Source organism: Coregonus clupeaformis, chromosome 35 (assembly GCF_020615455.1).
Source record: "Coregonus clupeaformis isolate EN_2021a chromosome 35, ASM2061545v1, whole genome shotgun sequence".
Lineage (NCBI taxonomy): Eukaryota > Metazoa > Chordata > Actinopteri > Salmoniformes > Salmonidae > Coregonus > Coregonus clupeaformis.
Window position 1 is genome coordinate 6,919,437 of NC_059226.1, and position 23,183 is coordinate 6,942,619.

At 43.4% G+C, this 23,183-nt stretch overlaps 1 protein-coding gene and 1 non-coding gene across 4 annotated transcripts in view; one reads left to right on the forward strand and one right to left on the reverse strand.

The window, feature by feature from the left end:
• Nucleotides 1-208: 208 nt before the first annotated feature.
• LOC121551393 (dual specificity tyrosine-phosphorylation-regulated kinase 1A) overlaps nucleotides 209-23,183 on the reverse strand; it is a 59,222-nt gene continuing 36,247 nt past the window's right edge. For 2 of the 3 annotated variants that reach the window (XM_041864021.2, XM_041864019.2), the window contains 10 exons: nucleotides 7,797-7,993; nucleotides 6,932-7,051; nucleotides 6,392-6,580; nucleotides 5,703-5,850; nucleotides 3,793-4,079; nucleotides 3,236-3,382; nucleotides 2,824-2,964; nucleotides 2,411-2,714; nucleotides 1,973-2,097; nucleotides 209-1,746 (listed from right to left, as the gene is read on the reverse strand). In XM_041864021.2, coding sequence (XP_041719955.1) covers nucleotides 1,144-1,746; nucleotides 1,973-2,097; nucleotides 2,411-2,714; nucleotides 2,824-2,964; nucleotides 3,236-3,382; nucleotides 3,793-4,079; nucleotides 5,703-5,850; nucleotides 6,392-6,580; nucleotides 6,932-7,051; nucleotides 7,797-7,916 — 2,184 coding nt within the window. In that variant the 5' untranslated portion in view covers nucleotides 7,917-7,993 and the 3' untranslated portion in view covers nucleotides 209-1,143. The remainder of the gene's footprint in view (nucleotides 1,747-1,972; nucleotides 2,098-2,410; nucleotides 2,715-2,823; nucleotides 2,965-3,235; nucleotides 3,383-3,792; nucleotides 4,080-5,702; nucleotides 5,851-6,391; nucleotides 6,581-6,931; nucleotides 7,052-7,796; nucleotides 7,994-23,183) is intronic. The other variant, XM_041864020.2, reaches the window with a different exon arrangement.
• trnaa-ugc lies at nucleotides 6,115-6,189 on the forward strand. Its single transcript has one exon. It is a non-coding gene; the product is annotated as a tRNA-Ala (tRNA).

Genomic DNA, 23,183 nt, shown 5'->3' on the forward strand with positions numbered 1-23,183 from the left:
CAAGGCCCAGCAATCACTGGGCCTCGCAAGTCATACATTTTAGTTAAAGGCCTCTTAAATTAGCATTCTCAAAAACACATTTTCTTTCTATTTTTTCTTTTTAAGAATTTTGATTTTTTTAAATCCATACTTTAAAAGTACAGGAAAGATATTTTCTCATTTAAACAATAATGTCCAGCTTCTTTCCCCCACCCTCCCACCCCTCATTTCAGAGTTTAAAAAATCATAAGGCCAAAGGGTTATCTAAAAAAACTGCTACTGCCCGGACATCTGTACTTTAGGTTTGGGAAGAACCGGCCCTGGCTGCTGCTCCTCAGCAGATCTCTTCAGTGTGGCCCTGTTCCAGGGACCTGGTCAGGGCCCCCCTTTACTGCTCTGGGGCTACCCAGCTCTCTGCGGCCCACCTGCACACGTGCTGACCCCGGCTAGAGAGCGCCGGCCGGCCCACAGCTCGCATTGGCACCACTCTCAAACAGAGAAAGAGTGACACAGACAAACCCAGCGAGATGCACCCTCCCTGCATAATGCTTCATTCCTCTGCAACTCTACAGGTCTCACAACTCACAGGTGGAATTGCACAACAGAACAGAGAAATTCAAATGAGAACAAAAAGTACAAAAGAGAAAATTATTCTTGCCGAAGACAGGGGGAAAAAGGCTAATGTGTGGATAGGAGTTGCTGGAAGTGTTATGGTGCTGTAGCAATTTCTTTACTAAATAGCCGTTGGCAAAAGAAGGTCTACGTCATTTTCTAACCACATACTTCTAAGCTCTCAGCTGACAATAACAAGGAATAATGCAAACCATGCAATCAAGTGAGAGGTGAATGTGAAATGATTGGATGTTTCAGTACTGTTGTGAAGTATGCTATGCGAGACAGTTTGTAGTAAAAATCTGTAATTCCCTGTGAACACTGAAAATGCTAGATCGAAAAAATCCCATTTGAAAACCAAAGTGAATAGAGAAACCCAAGGGTGGCATTGGGAAGAGTAGTTGGAGAGATGGTGGGCTCTGCACTGTGGTAGCGGGTCAGTGATAATATCCCCTCTAATTTTAAGCAGCTTTTTGATCTCTATGCACTTTTTTGTTGAAAAAAACACCACCTTAAAAAATACAAATAGAAAAAAAAACATTCTCAGTTTAGTCATGAACTGGCGACAGAACTCTGCTGTACACAGACTCCTGCCATGGGTGACTCCTCCCTGTCTATGCCCTGTCTCATGCCCATGGGGTAGGTGGGGTGGGCCGCCATTCCAGTCTCTTGTCTGGGGTTGGAGAAGGCACCCAGTCCCATGGTCATGCTCCCATTCCTGCCAAAGTCCAAGGCTGCGTTGGCGGGGAGCGGGCGCAACTGGTAGGCCTGGTTGCCCTGGGCCCCGGTGGAGGAGGAAGATGTGGAGGAGGAGGAGGCGGAGGAAGACAGGGAGGTCATGGACAGGTGGCCGTGCACCACCTCCATGGAGTTCTCCGTGGAGGCGCTGTTGGTGGGGGAGCGATAGAGGCGGGGCCGGGGCCGTGCTGGCAGGCCCTGCTGTCCATGAGGGTGATGGTGTCCGTGGTGATGGTGTCCGTGGTGATGGTGGTGGTGGGTGGAGGAGCTGTTGCCGGGGGCCAAAGGGTGGATGGCTTTGGGCGCCTGGGGAGGCACGTGGAAGGTGGTCTCCTGGACGGGGTGGGTCTCCACCGTCACTGTCTGCACCCCTTCGCCACCAGCCCAGCCCACGGGGGGAGGGAATGGCTGCCTCGCCTGACACACAACCGCAACACAGTTAGTTAGTAACTCAAACGACTGATAACAGGTCATTTAACTCGGTCTGAAGAACAACACCTACGTCTAGAGAACCCAAGACTTCCCCTGTGGCTATGAGAGGGCTCATATAGCTCAAATGTGAGTTGAGGTAAAGGTTGTCAACCTGGGTTACAGACTAAGTTGGCCAGGAGCAATAGTGTGTGTGTTTGTGTGTGTGACTTGCCTGTGGGCAGAGATTTTCGCAGTCCATGACCTGCACAGAGGCGCTGAAGTGACCTCCACTGTGCCGGTGCTGATGCGTGGGGTCCGAGCGCGCCCGCCCACTGGTGCTTGTGCCAGACGATCCTCCTGCAGGAAAGAGACCACAGAAGCAGGTTGACATTAAATTTTAATGTTGAACTTTTGAGACAGTTCCATTCTGCCTGAAGGCTCTGCACTACTGTACCTGAGCTGTTAGTTCATTGCTATCATTTCATCATGTCTGATCCAGGGTTTGAAATCCATTCCTGGGGGATTCCCAGTGTGCTGAGCTAGAACAAACAAAGTGAACACCCTGGGGTTCCCCCAGGATTGGACAGAGACACGGGTCTAACATCATGCTAAAGCTTAAAGTGAACACCCACTTCTCCAAGCAGCGTCGCGGCTGCGGTGCTTTCCCTACCTGAGCTGGAGGAGGTGCTGGAGGTGGTTCCCGAGGACTGGGACTGCTCCAGCGCTGGGCTGGTGGACACACTGCTGCTCGTGTTGGTCCCCTCATCTGCTGTCTTCTTGAAGAAGCTGTGCTGCAGGGCATAGTAGGGCTGGATGCGGCTCTTGGGGTCGTAGTCCAGCATCCGAAGGATCAGGTCCTTGAACTTCAAGTAGTCAGCTACAGTGTGGCCAGACTCGCCTGCCCGCCGCCCCCCAGGACCCCCCGCCTCAACACCCAGGATGCTGTGCAGCTTCCGAGTGCCCGGCGGCTTATACTGCACACACACACAGAGCAGAGACTTTAGGAAGATACATACTCACTATTACAAAGGAGCGTTATGACATCACAACATAATTGACATCAGAGCGATTTGTTGAACTTACCCTTTTGCCATCTTTGGTCTTCTTTGCACCCCACGTACTGTCAGACATCTTCTCAAAGAACTTCCTGGCCTTGGGCGCCTGGTCCAATATGTAATTGGGAGGGACGCCCAGCACTTCCACTATTTTGTTCATTTGATCAATCTGAAAAATCAGGAAGCCATAATTGAGAACATCATCTTATGCTCTTTGGCACTGTAACAGAGTTTTAAATTGCCTGTACCTCAGAGTTAAAAAATATAGATGAAACAGAAATAGCATAACATTTATCAACAATAAAACAACTAAACTACTAAAAAGTTCAAAAGCCCCACAGCTCCCTCTGTTGGTCATTATAAGGTTCTCACTCCCTATGCCTGCAATCTTCATGAAGGCAAAAACTGAACATCTCTCTCATGAGCACAATGAGTCCTACCTCGTTGGCCCCACTAAAGAGGGGCTCTCCGGTGTGCATCTCCACCAGGATGCAGCCCAGGGACCACATGTCGATGGCCAGGTCGTAAGGCATGCCCAGCAACACCTCCGGGGAGCGGTAGAACCGACTCTGGATGTACTGGTAGATCTAAGGGGAGAGAAAGGGGTCACGGCTGTTAGGACATGGAATTTATGTTCTCCTTTTGTAGGAGGTCAACTATAAAGAAGACAGATGGCAGGTTTTCAGCAGAAATAAAGTTTGTTAGCTACAGTGGTTGTTCCCTCAAGGTTAGAAGAGGATAACTGGTTGCTACAGTTTGTGTAGGGTAGGCCATGTAATGTGCAACCTTTTCCACAAAAATCTGAATGAAAAACATTTGTTTAGTTTCTTTCCACATCATACTCTACCAATCCATCTATCCAATAATACATTAATCCATTAAATACAGAATCCATAGTGGGTCACAACAGTTTGGTGTAATACTTTATCTGTGGCCTGTCAGATCTCAAATTCACCACATGAACCAAGGAAAAACAACTTCATCCTCATTCACCCACCCTCTGTCCCAGCTGGCAGGAGCTGCCAAAGTCCACGATCTTGATGGCGCTCCTCTTGGGGTTGCACAATAGGATGTTCTCCGGCTTCAGGTCACAGTGGATGATGCTGAGCTCGGGTGTGGCCAGGAACAATAGAGCCGTGCACATCTGCTGGGCAAACTTGCGTGTGAGGTTGAGCGAGACGCCGCGGAAGTTGGTGTTCCGCAGCAGGTCGTACAGGTTGTAGGAGAGCATCTCAAACACCAAGCACAGGTGGCTCCGAAACATGAAGTGGCGCTTAAGGTGAACTGGGAAGAGAGAGAGGAGATATGAGAGAGACAGAGAGCGAGGGAGGAGGAGAGAAAAAAAATTATACTAATGAGCATGTGTTGAGTGAGGTGGGTTTTGCACGGTATACTAGTGATGTTAACATACATATGGCAATTGGATACTCTTGTCATTGACTAGCGCATGTCAATTGGCCTGTTTCCCAGACACAGATTAAGCCTCATCCTGGAGTAAAACACATTTTCAATGGGGTTTCACCCCAAAAAAACGCCCCAATATGTATCAGGTAGATGGCGCACTTACATCGAGATGTCTTGGGGTCTTTCTGGTATTTCTATGGTAATGACTCCATCACAAAGTTGAACAGAGGTCAAGTGTATGTATATATACTACCGGTCAAAAGTTTTAGAACACCTACTCATTCAATTATTATTATTATTTTTTTTTAAACTATTTTCTACATTGTAGAATAATAGTGAAGACATCAAAACTATGAAATAAAACATATGGAATCATGTAGTAAACAAAAAAAAGTGTTAAACAAATCAAAATATATTTTATATTTGAGATTCTTCAAATAGCCACCCCTTGCCTTGATGACAGCTTTGCACACTCTTGGCGTTCTCTCAACCAGCTTCACCTGGAATGATTTTCCAACAGTCTTGAAGGAGTTCCCACATATGCTGATCACTTGTTGGCTGCTTTTCCTTCACTCTGCCGTCCGACTCATCCCAAACCATCTCAATTGGGTTGAGGTCGGGGGATTGTGGAGGCCAGGTCATCTGATGCAGCACTCATCACTCCTTCTTGGTAAAATAACCCTTTTTTGGTTACTACATGATTCCATATGTGTTATTTCGTAGTTTTGATGTCTTTACTATTATTCTACAATGTAGAAAATAGTACAAATAAAGAAAAACCCTTGAATGTGTAGTTGTTCTAAAACTTTTGACCGGTAGTGTATGTACAGTGCATTCGGAAAGTATTACTACACTGAAAACTGCTTGCTTCTAACCCAAGCAGGTCAAAAGATCTGACCCATATTAGCGGAGCAGCATTTTTATCTTCCTATAGCAGATCACCGGGACCACATTTTGCATTCATAAACCATGCCATAGGCTGTTCTAAAACTACTCGCACATCGTTTAGACTTTGTTTAGTCACGTTACCTCATTGGTTAGCTAGCTAACAACCTGGTAACTTTACCAGTATATCCAAACATTTGGAGCACAGCTTCTTCAGGAGATCAATGATCAAAGCAATGAATGAATGAATGACAGATCTCTTTCATGTATTCATCACAACTATGACGTTTTTAAAGAGACAGTGTACAATTTTCAATGTAATGCATCTCAATAGGAAAAGTGCTTTTACACAATGTAGAAACCTAATATTCCACAAATGACTTATTTCAATGACAGGTATTCATATCAATATTTTAGCTTTTTATAATAAACAAATGTGTTTACAGTGTTACATATTAGTTTCTAGGGCACAACATGTGCTTCAAAAGTAGATAGAATAGAGCCCTGCTTATAGAGACCACCTAATGAATATGATTTCTTAGCTGGAGATAAATAATGCATGAAAGTGAGAAGAGCGAGAGAGAAAGGTGTATAGAAAGAAGGGGAATCCGGCCTTACCTATGTAGTACTTCATCTCCGTGTCATGTTTGTTCATGAGCTCGAGGAGCCGCACTTCAATCTGGGCTTGATTTAGAAAAGCCTTCTTGTTCTTGATGATCTTAATTGCCACCCACTCCTGCTCAACACGGTCATACGCTTTTACAACCTGGAGATAGAGGGAAGCCAAACACAAATCATCGTAAACACAATGAGCCGGACGGAAACGCGTGCACTGAACAAGGGGGATGGGGTTCTGATTTATCAAAGCCTCTTCAGTCACACACACACACTTCTGCTAACTCAGCAGATACCTCCACACTGTGTGAGCCTATGGTTAAACACTCACGTATCATTTTTTAAATCAAACATATGATTAAGGATTACACTGTTAGTGTACACCGGTTGTTCACGAAGCATGTGACAAATTACAGGCCTCCTGTAGCTCAGTTGGTAGAGCATGGCGCTTGCAACGCCAGGGTTGTGGGTTCGATTCCCACGGGGGCCAGTATGAAAAATGTATGCACTCACTAAACTGTAAGTTGCTCTGGATAAGAGCATCTGCTAAATGACTGAAATGTAAAAATATGACAATCTTAATGACCATTAAAGACCTGGTGTGGTGGTGGGTGAAACAATACCAGGTGAGCTTCTGCAAAATGGTAACTGCTCCACTGGTGGTTGACAATACATTTCATCATGTGACTCACCTGTCCAAATGAGCCTTTGCCTATCAAGGAGTCGATCTCGTAGCGGTCCATCCATTTCTCCCCATTCTTGACGATGTAGTCGTAGTTGTCGTCATCGTAGCCATCGTTGAAGACCTTCCTCTCCTTTTTGTGACTGGAGTCGTCGCCCTGGCCCTGTTGGTGTCTCCGCTTCTTTTTTGCATAGTATACCTGCCGACAAAAGGTGTTGCTACCAGATTACCCATCAGGTAGGTGGCACACTGAGCCTGGAAGGTGGTTGCTAAAAGGTAGGCCCTGACCACCACTGTGCAGTATAAGTTGAGATTGCATGGGATCTTGTAACTATTCCATTCAAATATTTAAGTGGCTCAGTGCAGGCCTGATTCTACCCTCTTCAGGCCTGCCAGTTGTGTTGCCCACAAAAATTTGAATTTTATGAATCACATCATTTCTGAGTAGTGATCCATCCTTTTGTGTGTGCGCGCATGCCCCCTGGCATTGAGCGATCAGAGTTCCAGGTACAGGTGCAGTGTGTGGCGGAGGGAGAGTGGTGGAACTTACCTCATTGATACATTTGTAGGTTTTGATCAGGTCAATAGAGAGCTTCCTCAGGGGAGCCGAGGACGGGTCGCGAAAGCACTGGGGCATGCGCCTCTGTAACATGACAACATCAGGGGTCACCTTAAAACAGACGCACCAAACACAGAGAACATCACCTTTTCAGAAACAAACAGACACACTCACCTTTTCTATCTCATCAAAACGATTCATTAGATCACCCGTCTTCAGCTACCATCAAGTGCATCTGTTTTTATGTGGCAAATGTTGCTATTCATGATGTAATTTCTTCACCATACTCAAGTGGGAGGATTGACACGGGGGGGGGGGCAATATACAGTAGGACAAAACTATCATGTAGGGAACTCAGTCGTGTGGACCTAAATTTGAGCTTTGATGAGGGCCTGATATCAGAGACCCACACACGTGGCCAGCAGCCACTGTACAGAGGTCATGGGCGTGTTTGACAGCACTCCGCAGCTTATTTTGGTAACTGTCGTCAGTAATAAAATCAAGTGGAAAATCACACTCTTTATTATTAGTCCACTGTCCTGGACACGCAGGTCGTGATGTTCCCTGTACAGTAAGAATAACCCCTGCGCTCACGCAGGGTCGGAATACATTTTGAGAAGTGCCCTCTACCAGGAACAGAAAGGCAGACCGCAAGCGGTGTCGTGTAAGGCAGGCACAGGCCACAGGGCTTGGGGTTAGCACCACTGTGTGCGAGTATGTGTGGGGATGTTTTGGTATAGGCTATGCGTAATGTTTTTGGTTTGTGTGTGTGTATTTATGTCAATGTGTGTGAGTATTACTGCATGCTTATGTGTGTGAATGAGCATGTGTTTGTGTCTAGCTGTAGCTAGCGTACCTGGCTGGCGATAGACTGCTGCGCCTGCTCGCTGTAGGGCAGAGCCGGCACAGACGGGTCAGTGGTCTGCTGGTGCCGCTCACTGTACTGCTGGTGCGAATGGGGCATGGGAGCAGCCATCTGAAGCCCAGCAGCGTGGAACGAAAACGAGGGGGCAAGCCGGACAGATGAAGGTTTGCATGCTGAAGTCTCTCCTCCTGAAAGAGAGGGACAGCTTCTGATCGACACACATTCAATAGGTTCTCACAAGGCCCCATTCTCAGTTATCTCAGTGTGAACCCTTGCAACGGTGTTCCTTTAAATAAATACTACAACATAAAAAATTATGTAATTGTGGTTGGAATAATCAGTGTTTGTATACTAGAGCAAGTATTTTACCATCAATCTTTTACCAGTGATTATTCCATAGGCTACCATCAACCGACTTCCCATTTCCCATCACCATAAACCTACCGACAAGAAAAAAACTACAAAAAGGACCATGGCAGGGACATGATGTAACGCCTGCACACTAATAGAATATTTCATCACATCCCTGCATGATGGCCAGAAATAAAAAAGCATGCCTTGTTCACCAGATTTTAAGTGAATAATTGATTGGGGAAACTATTACAAAAGCCCCAAAGCAATAGCTGCAACATTATTCATAGGGCAAAAGAGGAGCACAACAATGTCAAAGAAAAGAGTGCCGTTCGATAAGTTGAGACATGATGGGCTATGAAAATGGGTTGAAAAAGTAAATTCTTCTTTAATCCCTCAAATAGCCCCTCTACACACCATCATATTCCCCCCCAAATCAGCAGTAGCCTATAGCCTAACTCAAGATTTTCTACAAATGATTAAAATAGACCTGTTTATAAACATTATGACGTACAGTAGGCCTTAAATGTAACTAAACTACAGAGAAAGCTGCTTAAAGAAATGCTGAAGCAAAGTGCTCCAGGGCAAAAAAGTATAAAGACAGTCTCAAATAGCTAGCTGACTATTGCATTTAAAATGTCAATGAAATGTGAATGAATAATGGCACAGTTTTAGTCTTTTACGGCATCCTGACTCTCGTCTGGACTCATGGCATATGAGACCTTCGAAGGAAACTATATATTCTAGGAAATATTCTAATGTGGTGTGCTCAGCAATACTCGAAGATAGCTTTTTTAATTAAATCCTAACATACCCAGATACCACACAAACTACAAATCACAGTAAATGGCCCTGAGTTGCTTTGTAAAGATAAACTGTGACGTTCTCTGTCCTGTTGCACAGAGTTGCTCCTTGGCCAGTGGCATGCAGGATGAAATCAGATCACAAAAAAGCAGCAGCACATGATGATGACGACAGTCTAATGTGTCCTACAGCACCTCGCGGCTCGCTGGAGTTTTTGCTCCATCGCCCTCAGATCAGGTTTCATCCCAAACAGGAGGGACCCAGAGTACACAGCCCACACAGCCATGCTTTTGTCACAAGGTTGCTCTCGCTAACACTCCAGATGGCGTCTCAAACAGCTGGAGAGAAAAGTCAACGGAATGATTAGCAGTTACACGGCAAAATGAAACATAGCTAGGGCCCATGTGGAAAGGTCTGTGCATTCAGTTTTTTTAGTCAGGGTTACCAGAGGAGGAAGGGGTAATCTTTGATCATGCTTCGTTAAATCAAAGAAGAGGGATGAGGGGGAGGGGGGCTGTGGAGGCTCTCAGTGAGTGGACCCTCTCAGTCTGAGTCGTCTGCTGGCTAGTGACTCAGCATTATGACGGGAGCATCAGCCGAACTCAGGCCTGCCTGCCTTTTACCTACCCTTCCCCTCCACCACCTCATCACACTGAGGGCTGGAAAACCGCTGCGTCACCACACACAACTCATTCCCAAAAGCTGCTTTGACAGCGTAGCCGAGAGAGAGGCAACAAGCGAGCACAACGAGCTGCCGTCTGATGCTATAAACAGCAATCGGACATCACCTTTCCCTTAAATCCCTGGGTAACGTCATCTTTCAACGCATCACTCTGGATTATATTTTTCTAATCCCTGCTGCTGCTGCTGCAATTACTGTTCAGTTTCCACGTTGCTGTAGTCAAGGAACTTAAAGAACTGCCAAAATACTCTAAATGAAAGATCGAAGCAGCGTTTCAAAAAGTGAAAGCAGATTTAAAGGTCATGCTTTTATCAAGTAGGCAATATGCTTTCTGACTAATGACTACACCTTACGCAATCAAGTAGCTTTCCAACAGAATAGTGCTTGGTGTGAACATTGCTTCATATAACCCCAACCACACCGTTAACTTTTTTGTGTGTAGAGGGACCTTAAAAATTATATAATTGAAGAGTACAATCAATGACTGTATTAGGGGTGGCCTAAAAACAGGCAGCTAGCGTCTTAAAATTTTTCTATTCAAGTGATTGCTTGCCTGCTTAATATGCACAGATATTCATGATAAGGTTAAAATCCTTATCATAGCACAGATCCATCACTGTAATATCGCAAAAATATTTCACTTTGTGTGACATGCACGGACACTAAAGCGCTGTAATACTCCCAAAACTTCCAGCGGATTGTCTCCAAATTTACCATGAGAAGGTGGCGAGTCATGCAGATATTATGTAGCCTAAACAGCACCAAACATTCGTACACATGGTAATCACGAACTTCAGTAATTCAAACTCATTTTTGAACTACTGCTGAATATGAACATAAAATCTGTCTGGATCAACAAACAACAGCATGTGAATGATTTGGAAACATTTAAATATTACATTAGTGAACTTTTTACAATTTCTTCCAGAAACCAACTAAGATTGAGTCCACTATACTTGTGGAGGGGCTGGCGCAATATGGTATGCCAGATGAATGATGGGCTGTGATTGAAGTGATAGGAGTTTGGTGGCTGTTATGATTAGTTAGAAATCTATAGATCTTAAACTATCCATAAAATCTAAAAACTCTTAGGTGTTTAGCCTTCAATTAACTAATTAGGCTACTCAAAAGGAAAATAAATGTATCCCAAAGAATTATTACATTTACATTTAAGTCATTTAGCAGACGCTCTTATCCAGAGCGACTTACAGTTAGTGAATACCTATTTTTCTTTATATATACTGGCCCCCCGTAGGAATCGAACCCACAACCCTGGCGTTGCAAACGCCATGCTCTATCAACTGAGCTACATCTCTGCCGGCCATTCCCTCCCCTACCCTGGACGACGCTGGGCCAATTGTGCGCCGCCCATGAGTCTCCCGGTCACGGCCGGCTGCGACAGAGCCTGGATTCGAACCAGGATCTCTAGTGGCACAGTTAGCACTGCGATGCAGTGCCTTAGACCACTGCGCCACTCAGGAGTACAAGGACAACAATTACATGGACAACTGGCTACCGATTCAATATGTAGCCTATACTTTTTTAGTTTCTAACCTCATCATATCCACAATGGAAATATCCTATAGTATTTTTTCCACCCCAATAATCCTTAATTAACCACATATGCAAAAATAAATGTCTATAGACGTTTCACTTAATAGTTCAGGTGGGCCTTCACGCTTCAGCAAACAAAGGAGAGGAAGGGTGCTCAACAACAACAAAAATCATGAGAAGGTCTTACCAAGAAAAAGTTCCAAAAGGACTAATTCGAGGCAAAAAGGAATGGGAGCACTCAACAAAAAAATTAACGTCAGTCACCTGTTCGCATCCTGTACAATGGATTAAAGTGAGCTAAAAGAAATCGATCTCTGCTTTTTTTGTTGAGTGCTCCAACTACTTTCTGCCTCGAATTAGTCCTTTTGGAAGTTTTTCTTGGTAAGCCCTTCTCACGTTACACTTAATGCGTACTTCACATCCAGGAAATGTGTGATTTTCCAAGTAGTGATATTTAGCAGTCACAATCTGGGATACTTTATTTTGTGTACTGGTCATTTAAATTAACGATATATGCCCCACGCCTCGACCTTAGCACAACTGTCTTACCCTATTATAACCCAAAATAGAAAATTGCATTACTCCAATGTTTATGCAGTTGTTTGCATATGCCTATTGTAGATAGGTAGTGGTGTAATAATGTCATATGATGTACTGTTTTATATTTTGTTTTATATGTAATGTAAGTGCTTTAATATGTTTGGACCCCAGGAAGAGTAGCTGCTGCCTTGGCAGCAGCTAATGGGGATCCATAATAAATACAAATACATCAATAAGGGATCATTGCTTTCACCTGGATTCACCTGGTCAATCTGTCATGGAAAGAGCAGGTGTTCATAATGTTTTGTACACTCACTGTATTTCACAAGACAACATTTTTAATATGATCAAAGCCACCTAAAAACATTTGGCCTATTTTGTCATTAATTCACAGGTCACTTTTAGGGACTTCTGAGGTTTGGCAAGTTCTCCAAAATAATATTAGTGCTTTGACTGAACACTTTTCCAAATTATTTCTACTGAAAGCATTCTCATATAGTAAAATCTCAGGTCTGATAACATGTAAAAAATAATTATATGGCATGTACACATGTATCTGGCAATCAAAATTGTAATAGGAATAAGGTGAAAAATATGTAGTAGTTAAGATAGATGACATTAGCAAAGACATTCCAGTTGCATCAGTTATTTTATTTGACTGATTCAACTGAGCAGTGAAAGCAAGCCTATAGCCCAGTAATCGAATCTACTCAGTTCTATTTTGAAATCTCAGTCTGTCTGCAGTGAGTGGGAATTCTGCAGATCATTAAGTACTCATTTATCAACGTCTCTCACCAGGCAACACAATGCAGCAGAATCACACAGAGTAACCAGCCTTCTGAACCCCAGCAACAGTACCTAATTAGCATAGCCTACCACCAAGAAGAAACTGTGTGATTGGCTTGTGCTTTCTCCGGGTTGCCCAATCAGAAGAGAGTATGCAAATACCCTACTTTTGTTGCTAGGGCAAAGCTCCGCTCTATTGTCCAATAGGAAAACAAGTTATAAACAAGAAACTGAAAAATCACTGTCACATTTCCAAGCTTTTTTTTAACACATTATTTGCTGGATGAAATTAATGTAGCAGTTTAGAACCTGGAGCCAGTGTCTCAAATAACAGACCTCTAGCAAAAGTCTGACCTAAGGTAAGGGAGTGGAGACGAGTACCAAAACCGTGATGGGAAAGAGTGACATTCTGAATGCTTTTTTGCCTGATATTATGAATTTGGTAATCTGAATGAAATTATATTTAGAAAAACAAAATCTAGAGTTAAGTTTTTTATAATACCAGAACACAATGTATTTCCTTCAGACAATACATCATGAATAACAGCATAAAAAAATGTAATAATAAAAAAGACCGTCTCAATTTGATGAATACACATTTGAAATAATTTCCTCTTAACTTTTGGTCTAGGCTACTGTTCTTTTTAATAGAGAATCAATATACACTACTGTATTTCTGGAGGAGCATTTTTGACTGCTTCAATACAATCTCAGCAAAATACATTAATGCACAATTTAAAGCTTGCTTGGTTGATTCTACTAGACAGCATGAGTATGCTGTTGGGAAATCCAACCGGGCTGAGGCAGCACATTTACGATTGCTTTTACAGTAAACTGGCATTCCAATTTTTTCTTGACAGGCAGGTGTAATCTAGCAAAAAACACTCTGAAAAGAGGAAAAGGTGAGGCCATGTCTTCTTCTCCCTCAACACTGGGCCGAAGTTTAGTGGCAACTAAAGTGGAGTTGAGCTATAGTCCACCAGAGGTCAATTGAAACTATAGCTACATCAGTTTCAATTGATTCATCAAATCATGGGAGGAGTTTCATAATTACACAAACAAACTTGGCCTAAGAGTCAAACCTGGAGTCTGTTCATCAACTAATTTATGTATTTATTTGTACATCTTATTTACGCATTTCTGCCTTCAATATGATAATACACTTTTATCCTTTTTTGTAGATACTTAGGTAATTTTTTTGAGAATCTGAAACGTGTCTTCTGCCTAGAACAAGCCCCCTGCTTCCACCCCAAATACACACATATTGAAAGGCACAAAGCAGCGCCCCTGGATGGACAGCAGTTTAGGGGTAAAATGCCTTGAATGGCAACTACACCACTTTTCAACCTCCTTTTCAACAAATATGAAAACAGTGTATTTCTACATTTTGTAGAAAAATACAATGTTAAAACGTTCTACCCGATGACAACAGTGATTTTCAAACACTATGAGATTCGCGGTGACGTGGAGAGCAAGAAAGTAGTGTCCCTTGGGCTAGAAACTTCTTGCAGGTTTAGAAAATCAGTTTTTTACTTTTAATCCTAACCTGTGATGTCACAGAGAAGCATAATTCTTTCAATCTTATCTTTTTAACCACAGATCATAGAAACGCACTGTTTTCACATATGTAGACACTTGTTTGGTGCTGGAGATTATGAATGAGGTTGAAAAGTGGCGGAATTGCCCTTTAAGTGCCAGTTCAATTCCCACTTTTTACACCAGGCCTGGTGTTGGCGCTGGGACGATACTAGAATTTTGAATAACGATGAATTGTTATACAAATCGCACAGTTGTCATAATTGTCATTTTTACAAACAAAATAAATTGCGTTTAATGCATCTTTGAAAATTAGCTACGACATACGTCATGAATACAACACCGCTTTGTTGACACCCTCGTCGCAAAAACAAATGGTTTTGCCCGCTTGGAACTTTTGGAAATTAAGCTTCTCCTCCCGACTGTGCCGTTCTGCTCGTAAAATGATTACTAATTTGACCCACTTCATTTCAAAATTAACTGCTATTGGGTAAACTATATATCTGCTTGAATATAAAGTTGAATTCTCCCTTCTCCTAAAATGAATGTATTAAAGCAATGATAATCTTTTGGGGTTCGCGATTATTGTCCTTAATTGTCAGATACACAATTACCCAATAATTGTTCCAGCCCTACCCGGGGTTTGAAACAGCAACTTTTCGGCTACTGGTCCACCTCTCTAACCGCTAAGCTACCTGCAGCCCCCAATATAATGATGAGCAGTGCTGTTCTGTCACACCATTGGCTAATCAATGTCAAGGAGTAGTAAACCTACTCAAACAATGTACCAGTTTAGAACCTGGAGCCAGTGTCTACTTATGTCGCTACTACTAGCTACAACAGACTTGAGTGCACTATTTTCGGCTAGTGTTAAGGCAGCGCTATTGTGAAATGCACGTTAGATGGCAATTTCGTACTGTAATACCTGCCGCTTTGGCATTTTCCAACCATTGCAGCAGGGTTGGCATTTACCTGTAACATCAGCTCGATTGCGCTGAGGTGGGAGGAGTGGCAGTATCTGAGGTGTGTCCTTAAAAACGTGTGCCAAAGTGCCAATTTTGTGTGCCAAAATGCCAGGCAGCGCAAGCGGGGATATTTAAGACCGACCAAAAGCTGTTCTTAGCGGTAAGGCAGTTGCGTGGCACACAGCACCCTAATCAGTAGCCTATCACCATTATTTTATTAAAATAAGACCGTTGGTTAACTCATCATCTGCTATGCCCATTGAATGAAATGTCAGTAACTGTAGGAAGCCTATTTAGAAACATCAAGCTGTTAAAAAAAACACTGCTTATTGTTTTTTGTTTATCTTTTTGTTAAAATGCGTCACCTACTGTCCTTAGTTGGACCTAAATGTAAAATTGCAGGAATTCAATGCTGTCCATGAGGCTGAATCCGCAATTGATATTTGCCTGTTTGTTTGATTACCTTTACAATTATTCACGTGTCAAAGTCACCATACAGTACATTCTGAAAATATTCAGACCCCTTCACTTTTTACACATTTTGTTACGTTACAGCCTTATTCTAAAATGGATTAAAACGTTTTTTCCCCCTCATCAATCTACACACAATACCCCATAATGACAAAGCAAAAACGGAAATTTCACCACCTTTTTTTAGGCAGCGATTACAGCCTAGAGTCTTCTTGGGTATGACGCTACAAGCTTGGCACACCAGTATTTGGGGAGTTTCTCCCATTCTTCTCTGCAGATCCTCTCAAGCTCTGTCAGGTTGGATAGGGAGCGTTGCTGCACAGCCATTTTCCAGGTCTCTCCAGAGATGTTCGATCGGGTTCAAGTCCAGGCTCTGGCTGGGCCACTCAAGGACATTCAGAGACTTATCCCGAAGCCACTCCTGCGTTGTCTTGGCTGTGTGCTTTGGGTCGTTGTCCTGTTGGAAGGTGAACCTTCGCCCCAAGTCTTAGGTCCTGAGCGCTCTGGAGCAGGTTTTCATCAAGGATCTCTGTACTTTGCTCCGTTCATCTTTCCCTCAATCCTGACTAGTCTCCCAGTCCCTGCCACCACCATGCTTCACCGTAGGGATGGTGCCTGGTTTCCTCCAGACATGACACTTGGCATTCAGGCCAAATAGTTCAATCTTGGTTTCATCAGACCAGAAAATCTTGTTTCTCATGGTCTGAGAGTCCTTTAGGTGCCTTTTGACAAACTCCAAGCGGGCTGTCATATGCCTTTTACTGAGGAGTGGCTTCCGTCTGGCCACTCTACCATAAAGGCCTGATTGGTGGAGTGCTGCAGAGATGGTTGTCCTTCTGGAAGGTTCTGCCATCTCCACAGAGGAACTCTGGTCACCACCCTGACCAAGGCCCTTCTCCCCCGATTGCTCAGTTTGGCCGGGCAGCCAGCTCTAGGAAGATTCTTGGTGGTTCCAAACTTCTTCCATTTAAGAATGATGGAGGCCATTGTGTTCTTGGGGACCTTCAATGCTGCAGAAATCTTTTGGTACCCTTCCCCAGATCTGTGCCTCGACACAATCCTGTCTCGGAGCTCTACGGACAATTCCTTCGACCTCATGGCTTGGTTTTGCTCTGACATGCACTGTCAACTGTGGGACCTTACTGTATATAGACAGTTGTGTGCCTTTCCCAATCATGTCCAATCAATTGAATTTACCACAGGTGGACTCCAATCAAGTTGTAGAAACATCTCAAAGATGATCAATGGAAACAGGATGCACCTGAGCTCAATTTCAAGTCTCATAGCAAAGGGTCTGAACACGAATGTAAATAAGGTATTGGTTTTCAAATTTTTATATAATTTGCAAACATTTCTAAAAACTGTTTTTACTTTGTCATTATGGGGTATTGTGTGTAGATTGATGAGGAAAATGTGTTATTTAATCCATTTTGGAATAAGGCTGTAACGAAACAAAATGTGGAAAAAGTGAAGGGGTCTGAATACTTTCCGAATGCACTGTACAAGCCATATCAATGGCAATGGTAGGCTAATCTTAAGGCTATAAGCCTAAGGCAATGTCCATGGCTTGGACATGCAATGCAATTAAGGCTACTGAAATATGAATGCAATGTGTAGGCCAGGGTTCTTCAATTCCGGTCCTGGAGGGCCGAAACACCTCTGTTTTTCATCCTCTCCTTCTTATCAGGGGCTAATTCAGACCTGGGACACCAGGTGAGTGCAATTTACTACCAGGTAGAAATAAAAAACGGAAGTGTTTCGGCCCTCCAGGACCGGAATTGAAGAACCCTGGTGTAGGCTATGCTAATATTTCCAGGTTAAAGCCAATTACTTTTTAAATGTGAAAAAAAAAACTAATTGCACGCCCCTGATCACTCTATTGAAGCAAAAAGACAGTGTTGACGTTCAATATAAAATGCGACCCGTCAATACACAGCTGGACTCACCTGCTCCCGCTTTCTCCCGTTGTGCTGTTGACAAACAAGCACGTGACTGGCTCAACCGTTCTGGGGAACTACGGTAAGCTTCATAATGTAAAATAATGTGACAGGTGAAATGAAGAACGCGATGCACTTTATTTCCTAACGTATTGCTCAAGTTGACTGCAGGCATTTACTTAAAAAGTAGCTACAAATAAGTATGTATTGATGGTATTGAAAAACCATCCCGTGGCCATTTCTAAATACCCCAGAATGCGGTATATATGGAATACCACCCAAGCCTACCCAGAATCAGGTTATGGAAAACCTCAACCTACTGACAAGTGAAGACTGGTGGTGCACTGCCATTTCGATTGCACTTACCCCACCTTTGATTGACACTGCTCACAAAAATATTGAAAGAAGAAATACAGAAATAAAATACCTCTGAGCCATGCTCGTATCATGGCAAAAGTCAAGGTTGAACACTATGGAAGAGCATGCACGCATGTATGAATTGCAGGTTCCAGTTTTGACTCCATCTCTTGCACTTACACAGCTCGCTTTTATCCAAACCAAACCAACTTAGTCATGTGGGCACACATTCTTTACACAGTGTTTACCCTATATTTTTTATTTATTTTTATTTCACCTTTATTTAACCAGGTAAGCCAGTTGAGAACAAGTTCTCATTTACAACTGCGACCTGGCCAAGATAAAGCAAAGCAGTGCGATAAAAACAACAACAACAGAGTTACATATGGGGTAAAAAACATAAAGTCAACAAAAAAATATATATACACAACAGAAAATATATATACAGTGTGTGCAAATGTAGCAAGTTATGGAGGTAAGGCAATAAATAGGCTATAGCGCAAAATAATTACAATTAGTATTAACACTGGAATGCTAGATGTGCAAGAGATTATGTGCAAATAGAGATACTGGGGTGCAAAAGAGCAAAATAAATAACAATATAGGGATGAGGTAGTTGGGTGGGCTAATTTCAGATGGGCTGTGTACAGGTGCAGTGATCGGTAAGCTGCTCTGACAACTGATGCTTAAAGTTAGTGAGGGAGATGAGTCTCCAGCTTCAGAGATTTTTGCAATTCATTCCAGTCATTGGCAGCAGAGAATTGGAAGGAATGGCAGCCAAAGGAGGTGTTGGCTTTGGGGATGACCAGTGAGATATACCTGCTGGAGCGCAGACTACGGGTGGGTGCTGCTATGGTGACCAATGAGCTAAGATAAGGAGGGGATTTGCCTAGCAGTGATTTATAGATGGCCTGGAGCCAGTGGGTTTGACGACGAACATGTAGTGAGGACCAGCCATTAAGAGCGTACAGGTCACAGTGGTGGGTAGTGTATGGGGCTTTGGAGACAAAACGGATGGCACTGTGATAGACTACATCCAATTTGCTGAGTAGAGTGTTGGAGGCTATTTTGTAAATGACATCGCCGAAGTCAAGGATCGGTAGGATAGTCAGTTTTACGAAGGCATGTTTGGCAGCATGAGTGAAGGAGGCTTTGTTGCGAAATAGGAAGCCGATTCTAGATTTAACTTTGGATTGGAGATTCTTAATGTGAGTCTGGAAGGATAGTTTACAGTCTAACCAGACACCTAGGTATTTGTAGTTGTCCACATACTCTAGGTCAGACCCGTCGAGAGTAGTGATTCTAGTCGGGTGGGCGGGTGCCAGCAGCGTTCGATTGAAGAGCATGCATTTAGTTTTACTAGTGTTTAAGAGCAGTTGGAGGCTACTGAAGGAGTGTTGTATGGCATTGAAGCTCGTTTGGAGGTTTGTTAACACAGTGTCCAATGAAGGGCCAGATGTATACAAAATGGTGTCGTCTGCGTAGAGGTGGATCTGAGAGTCACCAGCAGCAAGAGCGACATCATTGATATACACGGAGAAAAGAGTCGGCCCAAGAATTGAACCCTGTGGCACCCCCATAGAGACTGCCATAGGTCCAGCATGGGCAAGTTGCAGCGGAGGGTGCAGAGTTGGTGGCCGGGGTAGTGGTAGCCAACTGGAAAGCATGGCCAGCCGTAGCAAAATGCTTGTTGAAATTCTCGATTATTGTAGATTTATCGGTGGTGATAATGTTTCCTAGCCTCAGTCCAGTGGGCAGCTGGGAGGAAGTGCTCTTATTCTCCATGGACATTACAGTGTCCCAAAACTTTTTGGAGTTAGTGCTACAGGATGCAAATTTCTGTTTGAAAAAGTTAGCCTTTGCTTTCCTGACTGCTTGTGTATATTGGTTCCTAACTTCCCTGAAAAGTTACATATCGCGGGGGCTATTTGATGCTAATGCAGTACGCCACAGGATGTTTTTGTGCTGGTCAAGGGCAGTAAAGTCTGAGGAGAACCAGGTGCTATATCTGTTCTTAGCTCTGTATTTTTTTGAATGGGGCATGTTTATTTAAGATTGAGAGGAAATTACTTTTAAAGAACAACCAGGCATCCTCTACTGACGGAATGAGATCTATATCCATCCAGGATACCTGGGCCAGGTCAATTAGGAAGGCCTGCTCGCTAAAGTGTTTTAGGGAGCGTTTGACAGTGATGAGGGGTGGTCGTTTGACCGCGGACCCGTTACGGACGCAGGCAATAAGGCAGTGATCGCTGAGACAGCGGAGGTGTATTTAGAGGGTAAGTTAGTCAGGATGATATCTATGAGGGTACCCATGTTTACGGATTTAGGGTTGTACCTGGTAGGTTCGTTGATAATTTGTGTGAGATTGAGGGCATCTAGTTTGGATTGTAGGATGGCCGGGGTGTTTAGCATATCCCAATTTAGGTCACCAAGCAGTACGAACTCTGAGGATAAATGGGGGGCAATCAATTCACATATGGTGTCCAGGGCATAGCTGGGGGCTGAGGGGGGTCTGTAGCAAGCGGCAACAGTGAGAGACTTATTTCTGGAAAGGTGGATTTTTAGAAGTAGAAGCTCAAACTGTTTGGGCACAGACCTGGATAGTATGATACAGCTCTGCAGGCACTCTCTACAGTAGATTGCAACTCCACCCCCTTTGGCAGTTCTATCTAGACGGAAATGTTATAGTTGGGGATAAGACATTTCAGAATTTTTGGTGGCCTTCCTAAGCCAGGATTCAGACACTGCTAGAACATCAGGGTCGGCGGAGTGTGCTAACGCAGGGAATAACTCAAACTTAGGATGTAGACTTCTGAAATTAACATGCAAGAAACCAAGGCTTTTGCGATTACAGAAGTCAACAAATGATAGCGCCTGGGGAGTAGGAGTGATAATGAGGGCTGCAGGTCCTGGGTTAGCCTCTACATCACCAGAGGAACAGAGGAGGACTAGAATAAGGATACGGCTAAAGGCTTTAAGAACTGGTCTTCCAGTGCGTTGGGTACATAGAATAAAGGGGGCAGATTTCCGGGCGTTGTAGAATAGATTCAGGGCATTATGTACAGACAAGGATATGGAAGGATATGAGTAAAGTGGAGGTAAACCTAAGCGTTGGGTAACAATGAAAGAGATAGCATCACTGGAGGCACCGATTGAGTCGGTCTCCGCGTGTATGGGGGGTGGGACAAAGGAGCTATCTAAGGCAGGTTTAGCTGGGCTGGGGGATCTACAGTGAAATAGTACAATTAGAAATAACCGAAAAAGCAATAAGCAAACCATATTGACATGGGAGAGAGGCATAAAGCAATCACAGGTGTAATTTGAGAGAGCTAAGACAACAGCTGGCAATGACGACACAGTTTGGGCTGAGGCTAAACTGTTCCTTGGGAACCTCTGTACCAAATTCCAAGACTCTAGGTCAAACGAGGAGGCAGGGCTGACCTTTTGAAGTCAAATGTTCTTTATAGCGCCACCATTTGGCCGAGTTGCACCACGTGTAACCAGATGTACTCGGCCACCAACTTACACCATCCCACCAAGTTTGGTCTCTGTAGATCTTACCATTTCAGAGCTATAGCTCTCCAAAAATAAAATAATCATCCAAAGAATTACAGTGCCTTGCAAAAGTATTCATCCCCCTTAACCTTTTTCCTATTTTGTTGCATTACAACCTGTAATTTAAATGGATTTTTATTTGGATTTCATGTAATGGACATAGGGTAAACGTCCCTATTAAGCCCACTTGCAACTTCTGAGTCAAATAATAAAAAATAAAAAACATTTTTCACTGTGTAATGTTTCTTCCAATGAAGCTGCTTGTTACATAAATGACACTTATTATTGTAAGCCAATCAGATTTGTCAATATTGAGTTATCAAAGCATGTGTGTGACATGTGCCTGCTAATCCCAGAAGAAGTTGCAAAAAAACTTTGGTGATTTTGGTACCCTCAGAAGATAACATGTTTTGCATATTTCTACTCCGGTTTTTGGTAAGTACTCATTTGTTATCAAAATTGACTAGTGCTTTGAATAAGACATGTTAGAATATTACTTGAATTAGAAATATGTATTCTTTTGAAATCAAAATATGAGTTTTAGCATGCTAGCAAACAGACCACATGCTGCATCAATAAAGTAGCTGCATAGTATGGTTCATTGCAATGACATAAAGCATGATAAGCAGGTATAGTCTACATTTTTGTATGCAGTTTATATTATTACACTGTTAAATTGACAATAAATGTGTATGTTTATCTTTATTAATTTTTTTTTTTTTACCTGGTGGGCTTAAAAAAATATCAAAAATATCACACTGTCTGGGGTGGATGTAAATGAGTATAGCTAATTACTTCTTGCATGAAAATGAAGGAGCAGCTGAGCATTGATGCACAACAGGGACATGTGATCTACCGGAGTCCAGCGGTAAAGCAGGAGATTTCAGAGTGTCTTCAGGTAGGGTTATACTGTAGTGACTGATAGGCTAAGAAAAAGATAACATGAAACAGTGGGTAGCCTAATATGAGGTCATGAAAAATGTGATTTTGCCTAATCCAGTGGTTATCAATGTGTGACCTGTGGGTATGTGTGTGTGCCTGTGTACGTGTTTGTGTGCGCGTGCAGAAGTGTGTGTGTGTGTGTGTGTGTGTGTGTGTGCTCACACGTGCGTCCAGGACTAATACTTTGTCATTATCCATCTCTTCAGGTCCTTTGCCGGTGGGGTTGGGGCTTTACCCGGACGGATCTTCTCGATCTCGTTCAAGAGGTTGTGATAGCAAAGGAACTTCAAACCCCCGGCAGAAAATGGTTTGAACGCTTCATGCGGGACCATCCGGAACTGACCATAAGGAAGTCGGAACCCCAGCCATCAACATCTGCATACTCTGCAACTTCAAGCCCTTCACCCTCATCAGGCATTGGCATCAAAGATTTCTTCCTGCAACGCATCATGCCAACCAAGAAGAGCAATCCAGCCAAAAGACAGAGAATCAACACTCTAAAATATGGAGAGTCTAACATCTGAACAAGCCTTGATGCGTCTAGGGGAAAGTGAGAAAAAGAAGGCAGCAAAAAAGAAACAACCAAAGGATGGCAAGACCAAGAAGGCTACTCTGGAGAAGGCAAATGCATCAGAGGCAGTGGGCAATGAGGCAAGAGGCAAATGAGAATACAGAAACCTGTACCACAACCTTCACAGCGGAGAGAGATGTGTACTATGCTGTCATGTTCATGAAACCAGTGGCATATTACATCGCACGATCACTTAACGAGTCAGCACCACCAGAGGGTGGCACGGTATGCGATGAAGTTCCTAGACAGAGGGCCAAACAACACATTCTTCCTCCCATCCAGGGACAAGATTGAGGATGTAGAGCTCAAGTTCATCCTCTGCAA